Source organism: Gadus morhua, chromosome 1, assembly GCF_902167405.1.
Source record: "Gadus morhua chromosome 1, gadMor3.0, whole genome shotgun sequence".
NCBI lineage: Eukaryota > Metazoa > Chordata > Actinopteri > Gadiformes > Gadidae > Gadus > Gadus morhua.
In genome coordinates this window covers 22,360,174-22,378,906 of record NC_044048.1, presented here as the reverse complement: position 1 = coordinate 22,378,906, position 18,733 = coordinate 22,360,174, and the positions used below count along the sequence as shown (strand labels likewise).

At 45.8% G+C, this 18,733-nt stretch overlaps 2 protein-coding genes across 2 annotated transcripts in view; one reads left to right on the top strand and one right to left on the bottom strand.

Moving 5' to 3' along the window:
- Window positions 1–145: 145 nt before the first annotated feature.
- Window positions 146–10,331, top strand: LOC115551496 (ADP-ribosylation factor-like protein 8A). Its single transcript, XM_030367285.1, has 7 exons — window positions 146–863; window positions 1,579–1,659; window positions 1,858–1,931; window positions 2,548–2,641; window positions 3,903–3,970; window positions 7,739–7,809; window positions 8,343–10,331. The coding sequence occupies exons 1-7, from the start codon at window positions 741–743 to the stop codon at window positions 8,393–8,395; spliced, it is 564 nt and encodes a 187-aa protein (XP_030223145.1). The 5' UTR covers window positions 146–740; the 3' UTR covers window positions 8,396–10,331.
- Window positions 10,332–13,728: 3,397 nt separating this feature from the next.
- The window catches only part of gpr37l1b (G protein-coupled receptor 37 like 1b), a 6,338-nt gene continuing 1,333 nt past the window's right edge, over window positions 13,729–18,733 (bottom strand). Inside the window, exons 2-4 of the mRNA XM_030366607.1 lie at window positions 18,357–18,671; window positions 16,255–16,626; window positions 13,729–14,918 (exon numbers count right to left, since the gene is read on the bottom strand). Coding sequence (XP_030222467.1) covers window positions 14,736–14,918; window positions 16,255–16,626; window positions 18,357–18,671 — 870 coding nt within the window. The 3' untranslated portion in view covers window positions 13,729–14,735. The remainder of the gene's footprint in view (window positions 14,919–16,254; window positions 16,627–18,356; window positions 18,672–18,733) is intronic.

Here is an 18,733-nt window from a genome sequence, read left to right as displayed (position 1 = left end):
GTGTGTGTGTGTGTGTGTGTGTGTGTGTGTGTGTGTGTGTGTGTGTGTGTGTGTGTGTGTGTGTGTGTGTGTGTGTGTGTGCGTGCGTGCGTGCGTGCGTGCGTGCGTGTGTGTGTGTGGTCAACGTCTTGCTTTAGAATTTAAGGTCCAATGACACGCCCACTTGTGAGATTTTCCAAACGGCTTGTAACGGCTAATCACGCTCAGAACTGGTGGCACTCTGGGTTTGTGTGTCTCGGTGGACTGTGTGTTTCTTCGTGTCCACTAGGGGCGGTGTCTCTTAGTGAGTCCACTAAGGGGAAGTGTGTGTTGGTGAGTCCATTAGGAGGCGGTGTGTCTGGTGTCCAGTAGGAGGCGGTGTGGGTTGGAGAGTCCAGCTCCAGGAATTCGTGGCTCCTCTTGTCTCTCCTCCTCCTCCTCCCAAACCAAACCCCACCCAGCAGGAAGGACGGCGCACAGCTGACACCTAAGGCGTCAACAGAAAACCCAAATACTAGTAAATACTGTTGAAGTACTACTGACTACTACTGTGTACTATCGCATACTCCTGCTGCTCCCCCGGGCCAGAAGACCGCCGCTCCCCGCCGGATCCAGCCCGCTGCCCGCTGACTGTCCGGCTGTCACCGTGACAGCTCCCAGCCCTCCGCTGCACCTAGCCTAGCTACCTAGCCTTCTAGCCTAGCCACCTTGCTACCTAGCCTAGCCACTTAGCCGCTAGCTCCGCATCATCCGGCCCAGAGATGATCGCGCTGATCAACAAGCTGCTGGACTGGTTCAAGGCGCTGTTCTGGAAGGAGGAGATGGAGCTGACCCTCGTGGGCCTGCAGTACTCCGGGAAGACCACCTTCGTCAACGTGATCGCGGTGGGTGTCCGGTTGCTTGTTGTGCTACGTGCTAACCAGCTGCTCCATTGTTGATGCGGGCAGGAAGGCGGACCTGTCACGTCTCCTCACATCTGGCTCCCCGGATGGAGAGGCGTTAGCAACAGACGTCATGTCGCGTGGTTGTATTGATTAAAGACAGGGGGCGGTCGTCTTAAGGACTGACCTGTCACCCGTGACAGGTCCACGTGGACGCGCTTATTTAACATTTGAACCCGAGACCTCCTAATTGATCCAGTAGACTCCTCTAAGGGCTAGTCCTGAGGTCCCGGGCAGGAGAAGACCTCCGAGGGCCCTCGGATGATCTCATGTTATGAAGGCTTCCTCTCCTAACCTGAGGAAGTCCTGAGCGATAATTAGAAGCTAGTTGGGAGACACACGAAGAAACGTAAAGACGTTAATGTGATGAATTGGTGAATTCCTAATAACCGCGAGGTCGATGTTTTTGAAGATATCTACCGTACACACACCTCGGTGCTCATCGGAGCAAAAGACACACCGTCGTAATTTACTCTCCTCTAACACTGTCGGGTCCGAGACGTCCAGTAGATTCATTAGTAATCTGATTACAGGATTCCGCCGTGGAGACTTTGCATTAACAAGATGGTTACTGCCCGCATTCCTCTCCAGCAGTTAGACGGCTTGGTTTGAAATCCTAATAATGCCAATAATAATAAATGCTGATTTCTCTCCCCAGTCTGGTCAGTTCAGTGAAGACATGATTCCCACCGTGGGCTTCAACATGAGGAAGATCACCAAGGGCAACGTGACCATAAAGGTTGGTGGTACCACTCCCTAATGTGAATGGCTGCAATGTCATATCAATAAATCTATGTGACCATCAGTGTGTTTCTAAATGAAGCTCATCTGGGATCTCTCTCCAATTATAAGATGAAGTTATGTGTGTAGTAGCTCTTGCTCTTGCACTCTCTCTCAGGGATTAAGTGATATGTATTCTCTCTCTCTCTCTCTCTAGCTGTGGGATATCGGAGGTCAGCCCCGCTTCAGGAGCATGTGGGAGCGCTACTGTCGTGGTGTCAGTGCTATCGTGTAAGTACACCTTACACCTTATACACCACGCCACTTTGGTCCTCAGAAACCAAGGATACACTCATTTACTTTAGCCAGACACCGAAGGCTTGAGGGAATTCATTTGTTTACCTGGAGGCTTGAGGGAGTTGTTTACCTGGAGGCATGAGGCAGATGTTTACCTGGAGGCAAGAGGGAGATGATTATCCTGTAATGCCCCTCCTCGACTCACATGACTCCAGGGCATATGGGTAAGCTGACAGGGGTTGGATAACACAACATAATTCAAAAGCAAATATTAAAATTGGACGCCCCAGGTGGTACAGGCAACCACAATGTTCCGCCGCGGTATTGCTCAGCTCCAGAGCTGTGTCTTTGTTCGGTCCAAGACAAATAAGCCAAATGAACCGCCCCGCAGATCGTCTTCATAAGTAGTGCCCACAAACAAACCGATACAGAGGTTTTGATACGCTGGCCTGCGACACTGCCCATGCTCAACAACGCCACCTAACCCCCCGCCTGGTCCTCACACACCACCCAACCCCACCCCGCTCCTCACACACCACCCAACCCCCGCCTGCTCCTCACATACCACCCAGCCCCACTCTGGTCCTCACTGGTCTGTGTTGGTCCACAGCTACATGGTGGACGCTGCGGACCCAGAGAAGATCGAAGCGTCCAAGAACGAGCTCCACAACCTGCTGGACAAACCCCAGCTCCAGGGCATCCCTGTAAGTCCTGTTACTATAGTCCTCCTTATTACCCCCGTTAGTCCTCCTTATTACCCCCGTTAGTCCTCCTTATTACCCCCGTTAGTCCTCCTTATTACCCCCGTTAGTCCTCCTTATTACCCCCGTTAGTCCTCCTTATTACCCCCGTTAGTCCTTCTTATTACACCCGTTAGTCCTCCTTATCACCCCCGTTAGTCCTCCTTATTACCCGCGTTAGTCCTCCTTATTACCCCCGTTAGTCCTTCTTATTACACCCGTTAGTCCTCCTTATCACCCCCGTTAGTCCTCCTTATTACACCCGTTAGTCCTCCTTATTACCCCCGTTAGTCCTCCTTATCACCCCCGTTAGTCCTCCTTATAACCCCCGTTAGTCCTCCTTATAACCCCCGTTAGTCCTCCTTATTACCCCCGTTAGTCCTCCTTATCACCCCCGTTAGTCCTCCTTATCACCCCCGTTAGTCCTCCTTATTACCCCCGTTAGTCCTCCTTATCACCCCCGTTAGTCCTCCTTATAACCCCCGTTAGTCCTCCTTATAACCCCCGTTAGTCCTCCTTATTACCCCCGTTAGTCCTCCTTATCACCCCCGTTAGTCCTCCTTATTACCCCCGTTAGTCCTCCTTATCACCCCCGTTAGTCCTCCTTATCACCCCCGTTAGTCCTCCTTATCACCCCCGTTAGTCCTCCTTATTACCCCCGTTAGTCCTCCTTATTACCCCCGTTAGTCCTCCTTATTACCCCCGTTAGTCCTCCTTATTACCCCCGTTAGTCCTCCTTATAACCCCCGTTAGTCCTCCTTATCACCCCCGTTAGTCCTCCTTATCAGCCCCGTTAGTCCTCCTTATTACCCCCGTTAGTCCTCCTTATTACCCCCGTTAGTCCTCCTTATCACCCCCGTTAGTCCTCCTTATCACCCCCGTTAGTCCTCCTTATTACCCCCGTTAGTCCTGTTACTATAGTCGTCCTTATTACCCCTGTAAGTCCTGTTACTATAGACGTCCTTATTACCCCTATTAGTCCTCCTTATTACCCCTGTTTGTCCTGTTACTATTCCTTATTACCCATTTTAGTCCTACTTCTACCCTGTTATACCCTCTAAATACCCTGTTAGTCCTGTAGCCGGCAGAACCTCCCAGACCTGTAAACAACCAGCGTCTTCCCATGAAGTAAATCAACAAGTAATAAATGTCTGTCTGTCTGTCTGTCTGTCTGTCTGTCTGTCTGTCTGTCTGTCTGTCTGTCTGTCTGTCTGTCTGTTTGTAGGTTCTGGTTCTGGGCAATAAGAGAGACCTTCAGGGAGCTTTGGATGAGAAGGAGCTCATCGAGAGGATGTAAGTCATGTTATACTAACTACATCAACTTATATTAAAGATCCCATGCCATTAAAATCTCATTTTTCCTATTCTTTGTTAAAAACATCGGTCAGAATATGTTTGTGACCTGTGGTAAGTTTGAAATCCATGCAGTTTGTCTGCTATATGCAATAGCCAATGAGAGGAAAAAGGGAGAATAAATGAGCCAATCTGGATAAGGGGACACTGCTACGTAGCGTTGTCAAATTATTATTCATGGACCTGCCCACTTGGTTGGTTCGTAACCACCAACAGAAAATCTGAAGGAGTCAAGTTTGAGCTAGTGCTAATACGTCTACGTAGTTGCTGCTTAATAACAGGCTAGTTAGAGAATTTTTAATGCAATGGCAGAACGACATCAAACCTGTGTGTTATGCCAAAGCAAAACGTCCACATTGCATCTCCTGCCAAAGACAGAGGAATTAAGGGAGAGATCGTTGCAAATTATTTTTGGAGAAATACCAAAAAACGATGGAACCAGATTAGTGCTGTGTACGGCGCATTTCAGAGACGATGACTTTGTCTCGCCTCTGGTATTTCCACAACGAGACTCGTAGTGGGGGGTTATCTCAGCCATGGTTGCGAAGGAATTGGGGGGGAAAGGAACTTTGGCTTTGACTCCCTGAAGTACATGAACCACGACATGGAGGAGGAAGGTATTGTTGCCCGCGAATGTCTCCCAGTTGAGCCCCGCTCCCCGCTGCCCGCTGCCGAGTGACCACCGCCTCGGCGCTGCCCGCTGCAGGAGGCCATGGTCTCTCGGTAGCGAGGCTCCGGCGGGAGACAACCGGGGTCAACGATCCCTTTCTCCTCCATGTGGTGGTTCAGTCCACTTCAGATTGATGTGGTTGTGGAAGAACCGGAGACGTCGAAGAACCCGACGCAGTCGTTTGAGATTCATAATATCGTCTGGAGGGTCACACAGCTTTTGGCCGTGATAATATATATTATATGATTTATTTATCTATCCATAATATGATATTATTTTGATATAGATTTCCAGGGCTCCCGCCGGAGCACCAAGAGTGTTCTAGAATATTTATAGAACATGGCAGGGCTCCAGAGTGCGCCTAATTTGGGCGCATATGCGCCTAGAATTCGGGGTAGTGCGACCAAATATTTTATTTGGGCGCACCGGTGCAACTGAACATTTATCTGGTATAATTATTATTATTTATTTTTTTACAGAGCAGTCTATTCATAATATTGTAATAACCACGGAAGAGGCAGTGAATGAAGTATTGATTAGACAGCGATTTATTAGACACCTAATAAACCGTTGGAACACGCAAGCCCGGTAACAATAGCAACGCCGGTAAACAAACCCGCGAAGCCCAATCCAGGGGCCTGTACTACGAAGCTCGATTAGAGGGTTAGCGAGGTATGTTGAGCTGAAAGCCTGGGTTTGCTGTACCATGAAAGTCAATCTCTTTAAGCGTCGCTGTATCACCATGGTGTCTTACGCTCGCAACCAAACCTGGTCGGGAGCAGCTTTTCAGCGAGTCTACCCGGAGATCGGCTACTTATATCGGCATGCGCAGCTTCCTAGCCCCTCCTCCGATAATGGCGTCACCATTTGTGGGTGTTCCCATGGCACTTTTCGTACAGACGTCTCTCCGGAGACAGAGGGTTTTTCGGGACAGAACCGATCCCTTGGCATTGTCTGTCGATATTCTTTATGAGAGATACAGATTCGGCATTTATTTAAGGCATTTATTTAATGGTCAAGATATTATTAATCAATGGCGTAGATATCGACGGTGCAACCGGTGCAGCTGCCCGGGTTGCGCCCCCCCCCCCCCCCCGTCAACAACTTAGCGCAAGGCAGTTAAGTTGCCTTGCCCCCCCCCCACCCCCCCCTCAACAACTCAAAACTTGGGTGCACCATAAATACGTGCTGGTGCACCCAAATTAAACATTTAGGTGCACCAGTGCACCCAAGGAAAAAGTTAGTCTGGAGCCCTGCATGGCCAAAGGCTGTGTGCGCCTCGCCATTGCGATACATCCACTGTAAACAGAGCGCATGGTACCGTGGCCGTAAGCTGCTCAGGGCCAGACCCCCACCCTCCTTCTTGACCCGCCTACCTCCTCCTCATTTGCATTAAAGCTACAGACACCGAAACGGCGCATTTTGGGAAAACTCAATGTGCGACTGGCTTGTAGTGGCTGTGATTCTGCACCACGGCTGAATTTCGGGAATTTCTTCAAATACTGTGTTGCGGGCCCACTAATATCTATATTAAAGCATCCATAAAGTAGCATGTCATGGGACCTTTAACTACACACTATACATCCATGTAGGGCTGGGCGATATGGACAAAATCTTATATCACGATATGAGTAATTTTATATCACGATATGGATATATATCACGATATGGTATTTTTGAAGTAAATTAAAATAATAAATGGCTTAAAATAACCATGCTTCACATTTGATCAGTTTTTTTCTTTTATTTTGAACTTGAATTTCCATGCTTACAAAGGAGTAAGTAGCGAACAATCTGTCATTAACTGCGCCATGATTTCTGCCTTCCTCACCTCAAATTACGTGCAGGTTACGTTACCTGAAAGCACATTGGCTGGTGAAGTTTCTTCTTCTGGGAATAGTTAAATGTCTTACAGCTAAGCAGTCTGCTGCAGGGCCCCGTTGTGGCGCAACTGCAGTTAACTGCAGTTCCATCCACCACCATTTTTTTTTTTTTTTTTTTTCTCTCTCTCGGTATAAACGATATGGCCAAATCTCTCCCGGTAGACACTTTCATATCGTCCACGGTATGATATCGTCATATCGCCCAGCCCTACATCCATGTTATATTAACTATACATCATGTTCTATCAACTATTCGTCATTTTATAGTAACTATACGTCATGTTATACTAACTATACATCATGTTATATTAACTATACATCACGTTATATTAACCATACATAATGTTATATTAGACATCAGGATATATCAACTATGTATAAATGTTATTAACTAATATGAACTATATGAAAGTAAGTTATATAATCAGGTTTAGTGATTAACTATTTGATATTAAGTTGTATAATCATGTTATTAACTAACGTCATCTTTATGATATAGGGCTGTCCCCTGAAAGTCGATGATTCGAATCATCAGTCGGGGAAACCCTGCAATAAAGAGAAGCTTTATTGTTTATTTAGACACTGTCCATGTCACTGTGGTGATTGATTCATTGTAACTTTGTTTGCTAGACAGAATCTCGCAGAGGGAAGCGGCTGTTTCCCCTTACATTATTCCTACATTTTCTCTAGGAGCGCAGTCAGTGTGGAGACACAGCGCTGTGTATTCTTTCGGGCTCAATAAATGCAATCAGATCATGAACACGGGGCTCCTATAGTGGATTATCCACTAGCCCGTACATGAGCCCCGTGTTCATTATCGGACCGCATTATGGGCAGGAGCCTAATTAAACCCGACAGGAATAGGTTGGCTACAATTCCGACGAGTTTGATTAACAGAAAACTGTTCAGGTGAGAACGTAATGAGCGCAACGCGCAAGCATATCTAAAAGGCCTATAGCCTACCAAAACAGTGTTAATAGAAAGAAAACTCATTTTTTAAACCTCCAAAAGACGTGCCCCGCACGGCCGCCGAATAGTAGACTGGACTGAAAAGGCAGATCTGATTCGACTCAGAAAATTCAGAGTCGGGGACAGCCCTAATATGATATAAACTATATACTAACTATATATTCACGTTATTATCTTGTGTGTCAGGAACCTGTCAGCCATTCAGGACCGGGAGATCTGCTGTTACTCCATCTCCTGCAAGGAGAAAGACAACATCGGTGAGATGCATTCACACGCTACATGACACTCAACAACATGACACTTGCCAACATGACGCTAACCGACATGACGCTCGCAAAATGACCCTCGGTAACCTGATGCTCGCTAGCCTGACGCTCGCTAGCCTGACGCTTGCTAACATGACGCTCGCTACCATGACGCTCGCTAACATGATACTCTGTTATGATTATTTAACTATTGCGCAGGGTGCCTAAAGCTATGCCAGTGTTAGCATCCGGTGGAATGTAAACAGCTATTACGAAGAAGCGGTTGGTTAAGAGTTGGTTAGGCTGATTAAGAGTTGGTTAGGCTAGTTGAGAGTGTGTTACGGTGGTTAAGAATAAGGCCTTGGTGGTCGTTGTTACCCTAACCTGATTGTAACATCTTTAAACGGACAGAACAGAGCTAACAAGCTAGCATGACGCTGGCTAACGTGACGCATGAAAACGCTCAAAAGCATGCCAGGGCGACCTCTACGTATACAACTGTACCCACACACTGAATATTCTCCCTCTTTCTCCCTCTTCTCCAGACATCACTCTCCAGTGGCTGATCCAACATTCTAGAACCAAGAGGAGTTCCTGAAATAGCCACGCCCACCTGAGTGACCAACATAGCCACGCCCCTCTCCCTCCCACACACACACACACACATTGACCACTCTGTCTGCTTCAACCGCCTAACTCCACCTCTCTCCCCCCACCCACCCCTCCTCTGCTCTGTCCCTCCACCCGTCCCCGGTCCTCCGTCTGTCTGTCTGTCTGTCTGTCCGTCCCCCCCATGAGGATGAGGGCGGTGTTAAATCTTTTTATTGCACTGTTGGTTTTGTTTTGTAAGATAATGATGATGATAATAATAATAATGTTAATAACCTTCATATTGTGAGATCATGTGCTCTCTCCAGATTTAAGGAAGTGGTACTTTAACTGGAAAATATTTCTCATTCTGTTTATATTTCTGTAATAAGCTTTATTTCTTATGCTTTTTTATTGTTTTTTTTTTATTGTTTTACCATGAAAGACACCTCTGGACTATATATCCCAGAATTCAGTGTTTTCTAGTTTGAGTTGTTAGCTGATTGGACCAGGTGGGTCATGTGATTTGAGTCCAGGGCTTCTCCGCAGAGTTAAACTTAAGACCTGATGGTTGCCCAGCATTGCCCAGCCATGCTAGCACCCGCTCAACTCCATTGCCTTAGCATTCAGCTAGCTAGTGAGCTAGCCCCCTGCTACAGCCATCACAGGATTGTTTGGCTTTTAGCGTTACACTTTATTTAAGTTATGCGTGTAATTATTATCCCAGATTATCGCCACAGCTTCATACAAGGCCCTGTTTATAGTCCTCATACTTTAAGAGATGGAGACCATACCGGTCTGGACTGGTCACAAACCGGTATATATTAGTCACAAACCGGTCTGGACTGGTCACAAACCGATCTTTATTAGTCATACACCGGTCTGGACTGGCCACAAACCGGTTTTTATTGGTCACATACCGGTCTGTACTGGTTACAAGCCGGTCTGTACTGGTTTAACTGTAGGTCTTCACCATTCTCCACTGATCCAGACCAGTCTGTCTGTACTGGTCTGAAACAGTATATTGGTGCCCTCTGGTGACCCAGCATGGAGCGTCTGATCTGCTCTTCAGCTTGATGTCTATTGGTCGATTGGTTATTAGTGATCTCCAATCACTGAAAAGAAGCAGAGTCCAACAGGAAGAGGTCCAGGAGAGCTTCTCTTGGTCCAACAAAGGGGGAAGAGCCGTTGTACCGTCAGTACTCTGTCTTGACAGGGTTTTGGCTTCGCACTCTGGCTTGAACTGGCTTCTGCTGGTTTCAGCTAGATTGTACTGCTTGGTGGTTTTGACTGTTCTGTACTGGAGTGTGGTTGTTGGACTGGTCTGGAGGAGCCTGTGTCTTGCGTTTAGTTTAGTATGCATGCTGATGGAAGAGGTGTTGAAGTAAAGGTTAAAAATGTTCAAATTATTTCAACCTGCAGTAGTACCATGGTGGTACTACAGAACTACAACATGCAGTTCTAGAGGGTCTGTGGACAGCAATTTTAAGCAGCACGTTGTGAAGGAAGTGTAACGGATGTTTTACTACTCCAGATCATCATGTGATTCACTGACCAATGATCTGCCCTCAACCAGTCTCCAGACACGCCCCCTCCTAGACGGCCAATCGTATCAGGTTCCATCTTGTCGGCCTGGATTCTAATAGAATGACATCACGTGCCCTCTATTTCGTGCACCAATTGTGCTGGACTAGGGGCATCCATTTGAGCAGGGGGCGGGGCCTATTGGAATGCCACCCTGAAATTGGTCCGGACACTAATGACGTCACCAATGATAATTAAAGGCAGAGGACTGGTTCAGGGCGGTGTGGGCGGCCTCGTGGCTCAGAGCCACAGCCGGTTTCAGCCTGTTTGTACATGATTGTTTTGATTCAGTTAATGTGTTTTAATAGAAACATGCTTGTCTATGATACTAATAAATATGATGAAGAACATGTGATGTGGCACTTCCTGTGTGTGTGTGGTTTAATGAGCGTGTTGAGGACCGACAGTAGAATGTAGAATTGATGTAGGGCAAATGCAGTGTTTCCCACAGCACTGTATGGTTAAGGCGCCCCCGCCTTGACCAAGACATTTCCTGGGGGAAACACTGACATGTAGAACTAGAAAATGCGGTGAGCGCTGTAAATGAGGTTGAATTTTTTTTAGTACAGCCACATAGTATAAGAGGTAAACAGATGTTGAATTTCTTAAATCAAGTGAAAACCTTTGAACGGAGTTCAGAAGTCTGGAGTAAAAAGGTCAACCAAGCACACTATTTAATAAATGTAAAATGGTTGGAAGTGAAGAACAAATATATAGCAAAAGTGATAATGTTTGAATACATTTGAGATAAAATATAGAATAGCTGAGCTGTTCTGATAAAGTTTGAAATGGTGTATGTGGGGTTACTCCCAAGTCATCACTTGGAGCAACCAAAAGTGTGTTATTGGCGTTATTCTTTCACATCTAGTTACCGTTGGAATCCTTGGAGTCTCTTTCATATATATATATATATATATATCTTTTGTGTAGATAGCATGACATGAAAAAAGATTTTAAGTTAGCATTTAGCATCTACCGGAAGTACATCGGATATGTAGAAAGCATCTAGCCGCTAGTCATACAAACGAAGATCCCCACACACAAACGCCCGATATTGAATAATTATGTTTCCATCCACTAATCATTTTAGCGAAAGTGAAACAAGAAATACCGTAACTGTTTAAGATTGTGTTTCTCAGTTAAATATTGACATCGTTAGGCTCTGCAACATTCGAAATGGTTAGCTTTTGTTATAGCCACATTGGGCTAGAGCGGGTGACGTCATCCCGCTCTAGCTTCAACGGAAAGACCTGAAAATATATGAAGCGGGTATGAAATTAAACTGTTAATTCTGAAAAAAGTTGAATAATTACTACTAATGTAGGCCCTAGAGCTAATGCAGAGCCAATGTAAAGCTAATATGCTACTAATGTGGAGCTAATGTAGGGCTAATTATGTAGAGCTAATATGTAGAACTGATGTTGAGCTAATGTAGGGCTAATGAGCAAATGTAGAGGATATGTAGAGTTAATGTAGAACTAATGTGTGTGGTGTGTGTGTGTGTGTGTGTGTGTGTGTGTGTGTGTGTGTGTGTGTGTGTGTGTGTGTGTGTTGTGTGTGTGTGTGTGTGTGTGTGTGTGCGTGTGTTAGGGTGTGTGTGCGTGTGTGTGTGTGTGTTTGGGTGTGTGTGTGTGTGTGTGTGTGTTTGGGTGTGTGTGTGTCAATGGGCTCAGGGAAACAAAGGAGCATGCTCGGTACTTCCTGTCTATGTAACAAGGTGGTCCCTGTGTCTGTGTGTCCCTGAACTAGCCTAGCTTTCGGTCGGCCCTTTGCTGTCATGACAACGAACGTCCCCCCCCCCCCCCCCCCCCCACACACACACACACAACTCCCCCCCTGCCCCCCCCCCCCACACACACACACATATACACACCTCCCCATCCTCATCACTTTTCTAACTCAACAAAACCTACATTGTCCTCCAAGCTGTGTGTGTGTTTGTGGCTGTGTGTCTCTGTGTGTGTGTGTGTGTGTGTGTGTGTGTGTGTGTGTGTGTGTGTGTGTGTGTGTGTGTGTGTGTGTGTGTGCGTGTGCGTGAGTGTCTGTTTTAAGTGCTATGAGACATTCAGGTCAGATTAGTTTGTGTTCACTGAGCAATGCTCTCTCCCTCTCTCTCTCTCTCTCTCTCTCTCTCTCTCTCTCTCTCTCTCTCTCTCTCTTTCCGTTTTCTGCCTCTTTCTCCTCCCTTTTTGCACACACACACACACACACACACACACACACACACACACACACACACACACACACACACACACACACACACACACACACACACACACACACACACACACACACACACACACACACACACACACACACACACACACACACAACCCTTGTGTGAACACACTAAGGGCACCTGATTGGATGACAGGATCTGGCCTGAGAAGAAGATGGTTTAATTGGTCTGATGAACTCATGAGTATTCATGAACTACTTGAACTATAAATCAATAGTGACAAACCAACACTTACAATAATGCTAATACTTAATATTTATACATTGATACTAAGTAGTGTTGATACACTTAATACTAATTAATACCATTGTGTACGCACAGTTTAATAAACTAATGTTTATCACCTAGAAATTAATACTAAGTTAATACTTACATTAATTCTAATTTAGTGATACTTAATAAAACTTTTACATCAATACTTATGTAATGATACGTAATTTACTTTTACATTAATACTAATTAGTACATTACTTATAACCTGCAGATGACATCGTTCACAGGTAAAGAGTTAATATTGATCACTTAAATGTAAATCTCCAGACTGATATATTTGTTTAATTTGAGAATTGACTAAGTTTACCTCTTGTGGAGCGTTGGAATCAAACCCACAACCGTTGTGTTAGCGTGCTGGGTCTCATGCTCTGCTTCTGTGTGTGTGTGTGTGTGTGTGTGTGTGTGTGTGTGTGTGTGTGTGTGTGTGTGTGTGTGTGTGTGTGTGTGTGTGTGTGTGTGTGTGTGTGTGTGTGTGTGTGTGTGTGTGTGTGTGTGTGTGTGTGTGTGTGCGTGCGTGTGTGTGTTTGACTGTGAGTGTGTGTGTGTATGAGAAGTGCTAATGAGACGAACGTACCCACCTCTCTCCTCTCTCTCTGTCTGTCTGTCTGCCTGTCTATCTCTCGGCCTGTCTCTCTGCCTGTCTATGTATCTCTCTGTATCTCAGTCTGTCTAGCCTGGTTGCCAATGTAACTGAAAAAGGAAGAGGGCTTTGATTGTAGAAAGTACTTCTCTGAATAGAAATGTGTGTGTGTGTGTGTGTGTGTGTGTGTGTGTGTGTGTGTGTGTGTGTGTGTGTGTGTGTGTGTGTGTGTGTGTGTGTGTGTGTGTGTGTGTGTGTGTGTGTGTGTGTGTGTGTGTGTGTGGGTGTGTGTGTGCGAGCGCCTGCGGGTGTGAGTGTGAATATATGGTTGCCAGGGTGACAGTAGTGTAGTGTTGGGTCATTAATATGCGCTGAAGCTGGTCTGGAGACTAACTCTATATCTGTCGATTATTAGTGGTGTACATTTTCTATGTAAATCACTAATACATTTATTTAGCCAATATAAAAAACGTTTCTTCTTTAGTTACTTACTCCACCAAAAAAAAAATCTGAAGTAGGAGTATTGTCAGTTGTCAGTAGTGTGGTTAATTATTTTATAAGCTGCAGCTACAGCTCTGGTCACTAGAGGCTAATGAGGGAGACATGTGCCGTTAGTACTAAATCTGGGGCTGAAACATGACCTATTAAAGAAAGCACGTACAGAACACACAGTTTCAATTACAAACCTTTATTGATAAAGTAACAGCACTACACGTGATTGGTTGGATCGTACCATGTGACCTTCTGAGACAAAACACAGTGAGGCAAAAATATCCAAACTTAAATATGTAATTTTCATTGTCGTTTACCATTTTACTTGACTTTAGCTCTACACGTATGTTTGTGCATGCTTGTGTGTGTGTATATATATATATATATATATATATATATATATATATATATATATATATATATATATATATATATATATATATATATATATATATATGTATATATATATATATGTATACACACACATATATTAGCAGACGACTCCACCACAAATATGGTAATAGCTGAGGTTAGCATTGTCTCTGACTTTAATGTTATTAGGAATATGCTGATTAGCTATTTAATGGAGGACAAGCTAGCTAGCTAAAGCCTCCTAGCCTAACAGTTAGCAGCAGGTGTATTTACAGCATTTATCAGCTCCATCAGCCTGACGGAGCAGCCCTGATGAAGCAGCCCTGACGTAGCAGCCCTGCGTTCTGCAGGATCATGCTTGCCCTGACCTGGTTGGTCGGGGCAAACACAGGTTCCTGTGTTTGATCTTTATCTCCAGCTGCTGCACAGACTCCAGGATCAGAGGCCAACAACAACAACAGTGAGACAGGGCTAACCAACCTGGGTTCACAGCGAGGAGAGAGGCCAGGAAAAGGGTGATTGGGTGATGGGGTGATGGGGTGAAAGGGTGACAGGGAGATGGGTTTGTGGTGTATGTGCCACTGGATGTGTTGGACGAAGATAAACCTCTTCCCCACAGGCAACAGGAAGTACTTTAGAGAAGTAAGAGCTAAAACTCTGAGAGAGAGAGAGAGAGAGAGAGAGAGAGAGAGAGAGAGAGAGAGAGAGAGAGAGAGAGAGAGAGAGAGAGAGAGAGAGAGAGAGAGAGAGAGAGAGAGAGAGAGAGAGAGACAGAGAGAGAGAGAGACAGAGAGAGAGAGAGAGACTGGTCTAGCTGGAGATAGATAGGATAGCTGATGAATCTTTAGCCTTTTCAAAGAAGATGGCAGACGAGGCCACCTCATTGGCTGTCTTCAGCTTGATGTGGGCAGAGCCTGGTGAGCCCTGCGAGTTGATTGGCTGACACTCCTGACAACAGCAGCAGCAGCAGTCCATGAAGGCCTGGCCCAGAGCCTGCAGACAGACAGACAGACAGACAGACAGACAGACAGACAGACAGACAGACAGACAGACAGACAGACAGACAGACAGACAGACAGACAGTTATACAGACAGCAAAGAGACAAAGAGATAGGTACTAAAAAACTTATTTTATACAAGGTTGTAGTTCTAGTGTGTATCTCAGTGTGTTCAGTAGCAGTTTGTACTATTATAGTAGTAGTACTATAGCAGTACTTTTATGCAGTGTTGGGTACTTCCGTGTACTAGTATTTTGTAGTAATGTGTAGTTGTATTGTATGGTATTGTTTAGTAGTATTGTGTAGTATTGTGTAATAGTATTGTATAGAATCTTATAGTAGTATTGTGTGGTACTGTGTAGTAGTATTGTGTAGTATTGTGTAATAGTATTGTATAGAATCTTATAGTAGTATTGTGTGGTACTGTGTAGCATTGTTTAGTAGTATTGTGTAGCTGTGTAGTGGTGTTTAGTAATATTGTGTTTTAGTGTTGTGTAGTACTGTTGGGAAGTAGCACTGTGAAGTAGTATTGTGTAGGAGTGTTGTGTAGTAGTATTGCGTAGTAGGATTGTGTAGGAGTGTTGTGTAGTACTATTACGTAGAAGTATTGTGTAGTAGTATTGTGTAGTAGTATGTAGTTGTATTGTGTAGTAGTGTGTGGTAGTATTGTGTAGTAGTGTGTAGTAGTATTGTGTAGTAGTACTGTGTAGTAGTGTTGTGTAGTACTGTTTAGTAGTATTGTGTATAGTTGTTTAGTAGTATTGTGTAGTAGTGTTGTGTTGTAGTGTTGTGTAGTAGTATTGTGTAGTAGTGTAGTGTTATAGTGTTGTGTGGTACTGTGTAGTAGTATTGTGTAGTGTTCAGTAGTAGTATTGTATAGTAGGGTTGTGTTGTAGAGTTGTGTAGTAGTATTGTGTAGTGTTGTGTAGTCATATTGTGTAGTATTGTTGTGTTGTAGTGTTGTGTCGTAGTATTGTGTAGTACTGTGTAGTAGTATTGTGTATAGTTGTTTAGTAGTATTGTGTAGTAGTGTTGTGTTGTAGTATTGTGTAGTAGTGTTGTGTAGTAGTGTTGTGTTGTAGTATTGTGTAGTAGTGTGTAATAGTAGTGTTGTGTTGTAGTATTGTGTAGTAGTGTTGTGTTGTAGAGTTGTGTAGTAGTAATGTGTAGTAGTATTGTGTAGTGTTGTGTAGTAGTATTGTGTAGTAGGGTTGTGTTGTAGAGTTGTGTAGTAGTAAAGTGTAGTAGTATTGTGTAGTGTTGTGTAGTAGTATTGTGTAGTAGGGTTGTGTTGTGATGTAGAGTTGTGTAGTAGTATTGTGTAGTATTACCTTGCACAGGCACAGCAGCAGTACGGGCGTGACGGAGGACTTGAAGAAGAGCAGGAAGTGATGTAGGAGGGCCATGAGGGCCAGGGTGTCCTGTGATAGGCTGATCTGTGTGTACGCCAGCGTGATGTTACACACGTGTTCTGGCAGAACGCACACGGCGTACACCACGGCCAGCGCCAGCACCGTGCAGCTCAGCTTCCGCTCTGCGGCCGCGTGCTGCTCCCGCGACTGATGGGCCGACTGGTCGTCATGGCTACGCTGTTTCTGGGCGGAGCTCGAGTCGCTGCTGACGTTGCAGGTGGCGAGCTGGCAGAGCAGCGTGAAGAGGACGGGCAGGCAGAAGTAGCAGCCGAAACACCACCACATACGCCCCTGGAACAGCACCGTCACAACACCGTCACATGACCATCACAACACCATCACATGACCATAACACCACCATCACATGACCATCACAACACCATCACATGACCATCACAACACCATCACATGACCCTAACACCACCACATACGCCCCTGGAACAGCACCGTCACAACACCGTCACATGACCATCACAACACCATCACATGACCATAACACCACCATCACATGACCATCACAACACCATCACATGACCATAACACCACCATCACATGACCATCACAACACCATCACATGACCATCACAACACCATCACATGACCCTAACACCACCACATACGCCCCTGGAACAGCACCGTCACAACACCGTCACATGACCATCACAACACCATCACATGACCATAACACCACCATCACATGACCATCACAACACCATCACATGACCATCACAACACCATCACATGACCATCACAACACCATCACATGACCCTAACACCACCACATACGCCCCTGGAACAGCACCGTCACAACACCGTCACATGACCATCACCACACCATCACATGACCATAACACCACCACCACATGAACATCACAACACCATCACATGACCATCACAACACCATCACATGACCCTAACACCACCACCACATGAACATCACAACACCATCACATGACCATCACAACACCATCACATGACCATCACAACACCATCACATGACCCTAACACCACCACCACATGAACATCACAACACCATCACATGACCATCACAACACCATCACATGACCATCACAACACCATCACATGACCATCACAACACCATCCCATGACCCTAACACCACCGCACAAGCCCCTGCAACAACACCATCACACACCATCACATGACCATCCCAGCACCATCACATGACCCTACGCCACCACATACGCCCCTGTCAAAACATAACATGACCATAACAACACCATAACATGACCATAACAACACCATAACATGAACATACCATGAGCATAACAGGAAAATAACAACACCATAACATAACCATCACATGACCATAACATGACTATACCATAGCCATAACATGACCATCACATGACCATACCATGACCATAACATGAACATACCATGAGCATGACATGAACATAACAACACCATAACATAACCATCACATGACCATCACATGACCATATCATGACCATAACAGCAGCATAACATTACCATCACATGCCCTTAACAACACCATAACATGGTCATAACATAACAGCACCATAACATTACAATAACAACACCACACACACTTAAAGGTTGGGTATGGAATTCGCTTATTTGGCCATTTTTGCAAAATTACTTGAAATCCTTATCATAACCCACTTACAGCCACTGAGTCCCAGCACTTCGTGACCACTTCGTGCTGGGACTCAAAGCTCGTGACCCAGAGCAAGCTTCTGTTTGTTGTTATCCTGCGGTAGCTACTGGAGCTAGCTAACTAGCTAATGGCTCGCTCTCGCGCATCTGTGTTCACTCGTGCATGATTGCGCGTCCATGTACTTGGAATGGGTGGAGTCAGAGTCAGCGTTGAAGGAGAGGGGGTAGGACCATTTGAGTTGTTTATTTTCAAAATCTGCTGGCGTTTCGCAAATCCCATACCCAACCTTTAAACTACACAACAACTGAAACACAGTATGTGTGTTCATGTATTCGTCTGTTCGTGCCACAGTTTGCGTGTGGCTGTGTGTGTGTGTGTTTACCTGGTGGTATCGTAGCAACAGGGAGTGCAGGGAGTCGGGGAGGAGCAGGGAGAGGGGGGAGGAGGGGGTGAGGGAGCAGGAGTCCACCAGGGTGTGGGAGGAGGAGGAGGAGGAGGAGGAGGAGGAGGGCTCCCAGAGGAAGAGCTCGGGGCTGGAGAGGAGCAGGGAGCAGCCCCACACCAGGAGCAGCTTGAGGAGCACGGCGCCGCAGCGTTCCACGCGCCGCGGGCGGGGTCGTGAGCCGCTGGTGGCCGCGTGGAACCGGTCGATGCCCAGGGCGCACAGCGAGAAGGAGGTGATGCCCAGCGAGGTCATCTGAGGAGGAGAGGACACACATTACTCCTCCTCACGGTGGACACAAGGCTCCTCGTCATCGG

Bases quoted from the DNA above. Each gene is read 5' to 3' on its own strand.
- LOC115551496 (XM_030367285.1), top strand. From the start codon at position 741: ATGATCGCGCTGATCAACAAGCTGCTGGACTGGTTCAAGGCGCTGTTC. The intron at 1,932-2,547 runs GTAAGTACACCT...GTTGGTCCACAG, and splicing joins CGTGGTGTCAGTGCTATCGT to CTACATGGTGGACGCTGCGG. The intron at 2,642-3,902 runs GTAAGTCCTGTT...GTCTGTTTGTAG, and splicing joins CCCAGCTCCAGGGCATCCCT to GTTCTGGTTCTGGGCAATAA.